At 45.2% G+C, this 11700-nt stretch overlaps 2 protein-coding genes across 2 annotated transcripts; one reads left to right on the forward strand and one right to left on the reverse strand.

The window, feature by feature from the left end:
• The first annotated feature begins 296 nt into the window (after positions 1-296).
• LOC117541767 (protein ANTAGONIST OF LIKE HETEROCHROMATIN PROTEIN 1-like) lies at positions 297-3090 on the forward strand. The gene is made up of 2 exons (XM_034208942.1): positions 297-646; positions 1145-3090. Exons 1-2 carry the CDS (start codon positions 321-323, stop codon positions 2049-2051), a joined length of 1233 nt encoding a protein of 410 aa, XP_034064833.1. The 5' UTR covers positions 297-320; the 3' UTR covers positions 2052-3090.
• On the reverse strand, positions 2397-4016 carry LOC117541768 (transcription factor Adf-1-like). Its single transcript, XM_034208944.1, has 2 exons — positions 3598-4016; positions 2397-3065 (listed from the first exon to the last, which is right to left on the reverse strand). The coding sequence occupies exons 1-2, from the start codon at positions 3725-3727 to the stop codon at positions 2449-2451; spliced, it is 747 nt and encodes a 248-aa protein (XP_034064835.1). The 5' UTR covers positions 3728-4016; the 3' UTR covers positions 2397-2448.
• Positions 4017-11700: the final 7684 nt, after the last annotated feature.

An 11700-nucleotide genomic window follows, 5' to 3' on the forward strand; every position in this document is an offset into this window, starting at 1 on the left:
AAGTTTATAGTCCGTTTGAGTTTTGACCGTGTGAACGCAAACCGAACCTTCTGAAAAATGAAACAAGCGGACTATTAGGTGTGAATGCAAGACTAAAGTGAACTATCTTAACACTCAGAGAGTCCTTTAGCTCACCTGAGTCTCTCAGTCTAACGGGCCGGCCACACTACAAGCGTAAAATTCGCTTCCAACGCCCCAAGATTTACGCTTCGGGCGTTTCTTCGAGCCCCGCGACTAACAACCAATCAGAATCTCCATGTGAATCACCCGCCCCGGACATACAAAGTGAAAAACCCCGGTTCTTCTCCACTATTGCTAAAATGGATGCCGGTGTTGTAGCAAGGGTAAGCAGGGTAACTCGTGTGTGTGCAAGGTTGCATTTAGTGTATACATTGTCTCGCATGAGGCCGTGTAGTGTGCGTCGCTTCTGGGTACACCCGATACTCCGAAAGCGTCTACAAAGGGGGGAATACCACCTTCTCGTCCAGGAGCTCCGTCTCGATGACCGCCTTTTTCAGAGGTACTTCAGGATGAGCAAGGAGGTGTTCGACGAGTTGCTCGGAAAGGTGGGCCCACTGATTACAAAGGTGGACACCCATCTGCGTATGTCAATCGGCCCCGCCGAGCGACTCGCCATCTGCCTACGGTACGTTTTGTGTATTTCTACTTCTTTAATCTGACTCTGTATAGAAGGAGAGAGAATGCACGAATGATGACTGAAGTCTGTGATTTAGTTCAGATGGGTAACATTAATTAAGATATCTAGGTAAACACAGTATTGCTCCCCTGTGTACATGGCGTGTGTGTCTGTGTCTGTGTTCAATGTGTGTGTCTGTGTGTCTGTGTTCAATGTGTGTGTCTGTGTTCAATGTGTGTCTGTTCAATGTGTGTGTGTCTGTGTTCAATGTGTGTGTCTGTGTGTCTGTGTTCAATGTGTGTGTGTCTGTGTTCAATGTGTGTGTCTGTTCAATGTGTGTGTGTCTGTTCAATGTGTGTGTGTCTGTGTTCAATGTGTGTTCAATCTGTGTCTGTGTTCAATGTGTGTGTCTGTGTTCAATGTGTGGAGGGGGGGATCTGTGGTCTGTGTGTGTGTGGGGTCTGAATAAATATATTTTGTAATCATGTATATATCTTTTTTTCTCAGGTACCTGGCAACTGGTGACTCGTACGCGACGATAGCCTTCAGCTATCGGGTCGGGCGTTCTACAGTGGCAGTCATTGTCAAGGAGGTTGCGGGGGCCATCTGGACCGCCCTGGTCGAGGAGTGCATGCCGGTACCACAGGTGGAGGATTGGAGAGCCATCGCTGCTGGGTTCCAGGAGCGCTGGGAGTTTCCCAACTGTGTTGGTGCCATAGATGGGAAGCACGTCGTTATCCAGGCTCCAGCAAATGCAGGTTCCCTCTACTTTAATTATAAGTCCACCCACTCCTTGGTACTGCTGGCTGTGGTGGATGCTGAGTACCTGTTCAGGGTAGTGGATGTTGGAGGCTTTGGGAGGAGCAGCGACAGTGGGAGCCTGCGGAATTCTGCATTTGGAGAGAGCCTCCGAGACGGCAGTCTGCAGCTACCCCCTGACACCGTCATCGCAGGATCAGAGCGGCGGGGCCCTCTCCCCCATGTCTTCGTTGGAGATGAGGCATTTCCGCTGCTGGACAACCTTCTGCGTCCATTCCCTGGACGTCACCTCACCCGTGAAAGGAGGTTATTTAACTACCGCCTCAGCCGTGCCAGGTTGGTGGTTGAATGTGCGTTTGGCATCCTCTCAACCCAGTGGAGAATGCTCAGGCGTGTCATCACCACCAGCCCCGAGGTGACGGAGTTGTGTGTGAAGGCTGCCTGTGTGTTGCATAACTTCCTCCGCAGGAAGACCATTGATATGCCATCACGCACACCTATCGCAAGGTCCACGGATGAAGTTACTCCAACCCTGTGTGATGCACCGAGGATGGGCTCCAACAATGCCACACGGCGATCCAGCCAACAGCGGGAGACCTTCTGCTCCTACTTCAACGAGGAGGGGGCAGTGCGATGGCAGGCAAATGTGGTGTAGGCCCATATTTGTCTCCAAACCAAAAAGCTCTTTTAAGAGCTACCCATTTTCTTTAAAAAGCAAATATTCCAAATGAGCCATTTTAAAATCAACCATTCCTAATAAACATGTTTCTTGAATTGATATCATGATATAACTAACAACCTTTTTCCTTCAGCCCTGTTTTTAGTGATAAACCACTCATAATTTTCATCAGGGTTTCACCTGAATAATTACAGAAGACAGCACATTATATATCGACATACAAGAAGCTCCTGGTATGTTGTAACTGACAAACCACATGAACAAGTCAAGACACAGTATAGCCATAACATACTTTTAAATAACTTTTATTTATGTGATGTTGTGTGTGATGAGTGTAAAAAGATGTAATGTGGATCAGTATCAGTATCAGTATCTAATTAATTAATGAATTATTAATGTCCATTTCTGTGGCCTCCAGGACCGCCTCTTGTAGCTTCATTTTCAGTCTCATGCTGCTCGTCCTGCTCAGCTTTTGCATTGCAGGCCAGAGACTCCTTAAAAAAAGGAGGTCCTCGTCTTCCACCTCCACCACTGGTGGTGGTGGTGGTGGCATGGCCAGCATCGGGCCTACGGCCGACAGCAGGTTCTCCTCAAAAGGGGACATCTCCCTTCCCCTGCTCTTCTTCCCCCGGAATGCTGGCACACTGGCCGGCACACCGTCTGGCACACCGTCTGGCACACTGGCCGGCTGACTGGCCGGCTGACTGCTACCTGGCTCTGGCTGGCTTTCCAGACTGTCATCCAGGCTGTCACCCATAGAGTCTTCCTCTTCTTCTGCTCCGGTGGGTGGAGGCAGGGGTTGCCGGGGGAAATTGCTGGACATCTCACGGTCCAGCATGAAGGGCTTTAAAAAGCTCATTACTGCCGCGAGACGCCAGGGCTTAGATCCCCCGGAAGCCCCTGCCCCGCTACTTTTCCCTTCCTTCTCCAGGATCCTCTCCCTGCGGTATCGGTCCCTGAGGGACTTCCAATGCTTTTTGCACACTTCGTCTAATAAAATGAAAATGAAAGAATACAGTTAATTTCTTGAATTTCAGAAAATGATTGCTCCATTAATGAAAACCAAATCCCTTTCAATTGCATACAAGGTTTTACATGTCACACTTTATCAGAATCAAAAACAGGTTTATTGCCAGGTAGCTTTGCACATACTAGGAATTTGACTTGATGTCATGGTGCATATATACAAAACAAGAAATCTAATATAAAACACAACATGTATTGTACAGTTAAATTGCAAAAAGATAAAAATTAAATAAAGCAGTAATTTACATGGAAATAGAATGCTAGGAATGAATTTTTGCATATATATATATATATATAACTAAGAAATGTGAAAGGAGTATGACATTGTGTGCATTAATGTAATGCAATATAGTCTATGATGTGGCAGCGGATGATTAACATGTATGTGATTAATGTCTATGGCGCTATTTTATGCTAAATATACCGGCTATGTTTCATTAGCTATGTTAACATGAAGTAAACTGGATATAAAATCCCCAAACAGGCGAAAACCTACCAGTTTCCCCCACTGTCTCTGCCACCTCCTTCCATGCCTGGTTCCTCTGGTTTCTATCCCGGTAGGTGAACAGGGTCACATCAAATAATACAGGGTGATTCGCTACCGCTACGATTATAACCTCGTCCATTTTATTTCAAATATAGACATGAACGGCGGGATATCTCAGGATATCTCTCCCAGCGTATGCGCGGTTTTTGATTGGCTACGTCTTGAGCTGTCAGATTTTCTGAAACGGGATTTGATTGGCTTACGCTCACTTGTCAGGAACCGAGAGAGCGTTTCGTGCGTAAAAAGTTCAACATTGTTCAACTTTTTACGCGCGAGACGCTCTCAAAGTTACGCTTGCCTTCCCGTGATGCAGTTCGGCGAAAACGTGAGCGGACGTGACGTCACCCCATTCAAAGTGAATGGGCAGACGCGCTAGACTCTAGAGGCGTAATTTTACGCCTGAAACGCTTGTAGTGTGGAGCAGGCTTGGAATTTCGTCATTTTAGGGGCAAGGCCATTTGGCCTTCCCGTTCACATTTTTTTCAAGGGCACAAAGGCCACATGACAGGGCACAAAGGCCGTTTGGTTAAATTACGCTGGTCAATCAACATGACTGAAAAGTGTAGCACTAACGTCAACACCAGTCGTTTTACAAATGGCTGAATAGCAATAGTGTTTCTTTAACGTATACGTTAAGTTCAGCCATAAACCACATAAGTCAGTCATGTATTATATCAAAACCGCTTAGCAAGAAAAATACTAGATTCAAAGGTGACAGCTATCTGCTAGCTTGTAGAAGCAACACTAGATGTAGACCCCTTGAAGGGAAGACGTTAGCGCTATCCAAACTAGCTAGCTATCGCTAGTTTTCATGACAAAATGTAACGAGTCGACTTTAAATAGGCTAATACAATGGTAATTACCTATCAATAGTACTTTCTATAAACACGTAAATGTTAAGTCCTTTCAAATACTACCACATACTTCAGTTAAATCATATCAAAACAGCTTGGTCCGCTTGCTTACCTGTGCTTGTCTTGCTCCCGCGGCTGAGGAGCAGGCTGTCGGGCCCCTACAGGCATTTCTGACGGAACAATCACAGCAGAGCAATCGCTCTGATCCACAGGCACGGGACTATCCTACTGCGCGCACTAATATGACTTTACTAGCGTTGTTTACACTGGAACTTTTGACAGGGGCACCAAGGCCACTTTGGCCGTGAATTGCATTTTTTACATTTTTTTTGCATATCATGTAATGGCGGCTGTAGGCTAAAAACGTTCCCAACCCTTCAAGGATCAAAACTTGAAACCACCGGAGTTAAATCCAGACGACAGTAGATCAGAAATGTATTTGCCTTTTGAGTATGTTTTGGGGTTTTAACATGACAGTTTGGCATAGAAATCCCCCTTACAATAAAGGCAGTATGCCCGTGTGTCATCTCAGTGCTTGAATTGGAATGAAAAAGGTGCCAGTACTCTAAAATCAGCAACTTTTTCAAGTCAATTTTATATATACAGCCCACAAACAAGAATTTGGCTACTATAATGCTGGTGGGTTTGTCTCTTTACTACTGTATATTTTAGAAAGGTTCACTGTACTTAAAATTTTTTATGATAGGCAGCGGATATGGCTAAAGCTCAGTAAGGTCAATATTAACTGAAAATATAGCAATCAAAGTCTAGATCTTCTGCTGAAGACACATGAAGCAGAGACCTTTCAGGTGAGAGCCCCTCTGGTGGTGTTCAACATTAATGACAAGGAAACAAAGCTCTGGTCAGAAGCATTTTTTATAAAAAGCTTTAACAAAATTAAGTATTTCTGTACATTTTGAATGCAATCTAACTTTCCAACTCAGAAAACGAAAAACGAAAAAGTGCCAAAAGTCTTCTCACATGGCTGAGCTGCTTTGCAATATACTTCACCACTGAAGAATACAAATATGTATAAAGTGATGCAATCACTATAATGCAATCTAACTTTCCAACTCAGAAAAATGATAAAGAGCATGAACAAAGAACATGTAAAAACAAATGCAAAATTTGCACAATCTAAAATGAGAAACTGTAACTGCAAGTAACAAAGTCTGAGCCATGGTAAAGAGTTACATTGAACACCAAGCTGATCAGATAACTCCCTGGTTGGTCTGAAGTCCTTCTATCTCCAGGATCTGTACAAATCGGCACATTATGCCAAAAGTCTTCTCACTGGGTGAGCTGCTTTGCAATATACTTCACATTGTTAGAAAAGGCTCCAGAAGGCCTTGGGGACATCAGTATCAGGGGCTGGAGCTGGACAGGCTCTTTCATCAGCACTTCTTCTTCCCTTTGCCAGCCAGGACCTCACATACTGTTCCGGATTGAACTGTCCTAGTGATGGTCCATTACATTTAATGAAAACCAGGCTGGACAGTCGGCTGACAGAGAGAGCATTCCTTTTTGCAGTAAGGATATCGTTCATGCAGCTGAATGCCCGCTCACACTCACTAGTGGAGACAGCGATGGTTCGGACTGCTTTCAGTAGAGGCTCCATGGCAGCAGGTGTACGGGATGCCCTGGTTTCCTTGTATTCGCGAAAGCCCTGAACAGTCTCTCTCCTGTCCACTTTCAGCACTTCGCACAAACGTAGCACCTCTACGTCCCCATACTGTACGTCTAACTCCTCTTCAGGCCAACTTCCAGGATGGATAACTTTCATGTCCTGGATTAGCTGATTGTCCCGGGCCTCCCGGCCATGTAATGGGATTTCTCTTGTGCTGACATGAGAGGAGGTTGTGGAAGTCATTCTGTGTCTCAGATTCTCTACCATACTGCGGAAAAACTGACCTGCATGAATCTGTACAAGCCTGCCATTCTCACGCAGGGCAACACCCTTGAAGGACTTCTCAGCTAGAGCTGTATGAACTGTAGTCATGTGTGGGCCAGGCATGGTGACCATGGATTCAAAAACTCGTATTTCTCGAGTTAAGAGCCTATCTGCTGTAGGCAGTGTCATCTCTCTTTTTTGGAGTTGCCGAGAGAGGTCGCTGAGCTCTGTGAGCGCATCGTACATCAGTCCCAGATTGCTGACAAACGTTGCAGATGTGAGCACATCATCCAGGCCCTTGTACTTTGCTCTGTCTCTGGAATCCCTGCTCGTGTCGTTTGCAGCATTTGTGAAGTGATCATGAAGCACTCGGTAGTTTTCCCAGACTGCTCTGACGCTCCTTTCACTTGAAGCCACCCAGCGGATGGACAAAACACGCCCTATCACCAGGAGACGCTGTCCGACTGCTTGCGCACACTGCGCTAACTGCCTCTGATTTTTGGGGGAGGCATGGAACAAGGAATAGAGTTTGTCAAAAAAGATCTGGAAATGATTGAGCCCTGAGACCTCCTTGACCACATCCCCAACTGCCAGCTCTAGACGATGATTGGAGCAGTGCCACACAAACAGGCTTGGGAATTTACTACACAACTGGGTAGCAACGCCTGTTCTCTTCCCTAGCATGACTGAAGCCCCATCACATGCAAAAGAAACGAAACACTGACCTAAAAAGTCCTCGTTAAAATCTCTTCCAAGACACTCCATTAACGCCTTTGTGATGTCATCAGCCGTTGTTCCATCCAACTCGATCAGCTCCCAAAAAAACGTTTCGGGCTCAGCATCAGCTAATGCTGAGCGTAGACACACAACAAGCACTGTTTTACCACTAATATTGGTAGATTCATCGACCAAAACACAGAGTTTTCTTTGGTTTTCTGTAATGTCTTTTGCCATTTTTTTCTTCAGCTCATGAGCTATGTGGTCGATGATTTCGCCACAGGTTTTATTGGAGTGCAAAACCCTGCCCACGTTCAGCCCATTCAGTTTCTGTACATTCAAATCAATTGGCATGTCTGTGAATGGCCGGCTATGTTTGCCAATTTTATATGCCGTTCGAAAAACTCTGATAGTGGTGTCTAATTCAGATGTATGCATAGACTGCACTTGATGTTGAATAGTTTCACGTGAAGCAGATGTAAGGATGTCAGCAGCTTTTACATGGGCTTGTGATTCTTTATGTTCTTTGATTTTTTTTCTCAGGCTAGCTTGTTGTTTGCCCTTGTCAACACCGAAATGAGACACTGCACACTCACCCCATTCAGTTGACAGTTTCAGTCCTTGTCCAGTGTGTATTCCCAAAGATTTGACATCTCTGCATATCCGACATCCTAGCTTCTTATCTTTAAGAAGGAGCCATGCATTGGTCTTGCAAAAATATTGCACCTGGTCCGTTGTCCAGCAGTCAGGTGCATCGCTTTGCCCGGTGTTGGTGGTGGCAGTTGAGCCAGCAGCAGCTAACGTTAGAGGCTCTGGAGGAGGCGGCGGAGCTAGTGCTAATGCTAATGCACTAGAACTTGGAGCAGGAGGATCAACCAAAGAAAGCTCCCCATCAGACACCATTTCCAACACAGGCACAGCATTCTCTGTATTTGAAGTTTCTTCCGGCGACAACCGCTGTCTTTTTGCACTTTTATTAATCCATGCTAACATTTTAAGAAATGCTAATTTGTGACGTGACTTGCTTTCCTTCTCTCGGGGGCGTGCCTGCTCTGTTCTATCACTCTACATAGCCACCCACTGGGTGGGAGTTGCACTGCATAAACACAACACACGTGCATCTAGGTATGTAAATTGTAAAGCATTAAAACATGGTTTTACTAACAGTTTTCAGTATGTTGTTACTTCGGCATTATTATTATTATTATTTTGAAACGTGTATTACTATTAAATCACGGTCAAATAGGTTAATTTTGACATAGTCGTTTCCACCACAGTATTTACATGGAGAAGATAAGCCCCGCCCCCTCTCCAGCACGTTCTGTTTGAATGACAGGAGTAAACAGCTGACAGCCGCTGTGAAACTCCAGCGGTTAGAGCGATGAGAATGTCCGTTCGGCACCTCATGACGCATCTACTGAGTACCGGGCGGCTGTATATATATATATGGATGTATAATAAGAACGGCGGGAGAGTGTTGAGTACTGGCACGGTGCATGAGTACCGGAGTACCGCCAGCATGCCGGTACTGAGCAAGAAGTGCCGGTACTCCATGGGTCAGAACCAGAAGTGCCGGTACTGCGTACCGGTGAGTACCGGCCCAATTCCAGCACTGTGTCATCTCCAATAAATGGCTTCAACCATCCTTTATACTCAGGGTTTGATTCCCACTCCTTTCTGTATTTTTGAGAATACAATTTAGACTGTGCCATGATGTTTAGCTTGTCACAGAGAGGCACACACACAGTGGACGAGGTGATTGAGTGACTGAGGCTGTGTGAGGCAAAGCAAAGCAAAGGCAGTTATTTATTATAGTGTGAAAGTGAGTGAAGAAACATTTACATTCAACATTTAAATTAGGGGTGGGCGGATCGATCCCAAAATATCGATACCTCCGATATTACGTTACGTTTCAAAATATCGATACTAGAGCCAATAGGATCGATACTGTTATACTTTTTTTCTCGTCTCCTCTACTCGTCAATTTCTTCAAAAAACTATGTGCAGACGAACACAAGTATATGCTCTTTTCTTCTCTCTCCACTGCTGTCCTCTTCTCCTCGAGGCTCCCTGCCTGAACGCCGATTATCAAGCTGACTGACAGCAGCCAGCAGGGCAGGACAGCAGCAGCCAGCGACTTGCGAGTGCAACACACACACGCGCATGATGGCTGAGAGAAAGAGCAGCGTTGTGTGGAGCAATTTCACAACTGGCCATTAAAATTTAGCGAACTGTGATGTGTGCAACAAGACAGTTCGCTACTTTGGCCACTTTGTATTGTTATTTTTCATGTTTGCACTTTAAATTTGCAAAAGTAAAACGTGTATTTGTCTATAAAAACTGTCCTGTCTTTATTCATGAAAATGAATTCAGATTTAGTCTATTTATGATGATTTCTGATCAAAAATCATGTCATGCAGCTCTCCCCTATATGAAAGTACATAAGACGCTTTTCATTAAAAAAAGTATCGGTATCGATATCGGTATCGGCGATACTGGCCCTGAAATACTTGGTATCGGATCGAATCCAGATTTTGTGGTATCGCCCAACCCTAATTTAAATCCCGCTCAAAACCAGGACAGCTTGGCAGTTGGCGCATGCGCAATTCATTTGCAGTCTCGACGCGGGGGAGTGTGGTTGTCTCCTCTCTGCTCTGACTGCAGCAGCAGCTCTGCCAGGCAAAGTCTGAGCGCCTGTGAGTACTATGGGAGGGAGGCGGGGCTCACGGCAGCACCCGCGGCTCGTTAACTGCAGAACAATGTGAGTCTCCAAACACCAGAAAAGTCGCTAATAACACCATTATAAATCGCTAGATTAGTCGTTAGTCGCTTTTGACACAAATAAGTCGCCGGAGGGTTTGGAAATCCGCCAAATTTAACGAGAAAATCGCCAAGTTGGCAACACTGCACTAAATGCGCTATTGCCACACACACACAGAGCCGAGCTTGAATGACACAAGCACACGTTTATTTCCATGCTACTCTCTGATTGGTCTGGTGTCATGCCTCTGTTGCATTCACTGAACACGGGAAATTACAGTCCTACCGTCCTCTCTTGTGTCATGATGAAGTTCACGTAAAGCACGGTCAATGTATACAATGTATTCAGTGTACAGAAAAAACAGTCAGGGCCCAGGCCAGGCGACGCCACTGCCACTCACGCATGCGCAGTTCGTACGTGCTGCTTGGCCTTCGGCGGTAGTCTTTGCGTGTGTTCCAGTGCGACACATGGCCAAGACGCAGGAGACGCAGGAGACGCGAGGCGACACAACAGTCGGGTCCGTCTCAGTGGCGGATTTAGGATTTTAGGAGATCCGGGGTTTAGCCCAGGAGTTGTTGGGGGGGTGGACCGAACATCCTTTAGGGGGTTTGTCGCCTCTTAACCCTACCTTAATAATACCTTAAAGCGGACAAAAGGTACTGGAGAACACTTATTCATTAACACCCTTTAATGAAGCAAACTAATGCCTTAACTCACTCAAATACAGTCGTTTACTTATTTTGGTGAAACAAATGTGCATAGAGTTTTAAAGGATGCGGACCGTCTCACCTTGATTCTGGTGCATTGCTTATCGTTTTATGGATCTATTCTCATCCACATTGTTTGTGACGTAAAGAGTGTAAGAGTCACGTTTCTGAATGGGACACTGAGTGGATGCAGTCACAGCCAATCGGAGTCTGATTCAGAGGGTTGCCTGTCAGTTCTGTTGCCTGTCATTTCCGTTGCTATGGTTCCGTTGTTATGTGTACTGAAACGAGAGCCGGTATAATTCCACGCGCGAAAACATAATAAAAATTGGAATACGTTATTTTAGTGTCTTAAGAGGTATGAAGGGTTAACGTTACATCTTAGGATAATTTGTAGTCATGTTCTGTATACTAACATATAAGGGTATACTTAGTGTGGTTACTCCTTGTTTACTAGCTATAACATTAACGTTACATCACTCTTTTTCACTTCACTCAGTCAGCCAGAGTGCAGATATCACCATGGGCGCGGGAAAGGGGGTGCTGAGGGCGCTGCAGCACCCCCTAGCGGCAGGCAGGCGGTGCGGAGCTCCCCTGTCTGAATTATTATTTGACGGTTAATGCTGCTCCCGCTTTGCATAATCTGTGTAATATGTAGCCAATACTTTCCACATTGTTCGTAAAATAATATTTTACATCTTTGTAGTGTGTGTGCTCGCCTGGACTGCCCCGAATGTTTTTTCTGTAGCCCCGGACAATTCTACCTCAATAATATAATACATTAACCGTGCTTTAGGTGAACCTCATCATGACACTAAGGATGGAATGTAATTTCCTGTGTTCAGTGAATGCAACAGAGGCAAGAAACCAGACCAATCAGAAATAGAAATGCATGGAAATAAAAGTGTGCTTGTGCTTGAGAGTCCTCTCCTCTCAGACTGAGAGACTCAGGTGAGCTAAAGGACTCTCTGAGTGTTTAGAATTAAGATAGTTAACTTTAGTCTAAGTTATCTCAGTGGGTCTCAAACGGTTTGGTCACAAATTATTCAAAAGATTATTTCCGCGGCACACCTTCATATGATCATTATCGTTATAAAAAAATCAAGAGAATAAAGGAAAAAC

This window comes from Gymnodraco acuticeps, unplaced genomic scaffold (genome assembly GCF_902827175.1).
Source record: "Gymnodraco acuticeps unplaced genomic scaffold, fGymAcu1.1, whole genome shotgun sequence".
Lineage (NCBI taxonomy): Eukaryota > Metazoa > Chordata > Actinopteri > Perciformes > Bathydraconidae > Gymnodraco > Gymnodraco acuticeps.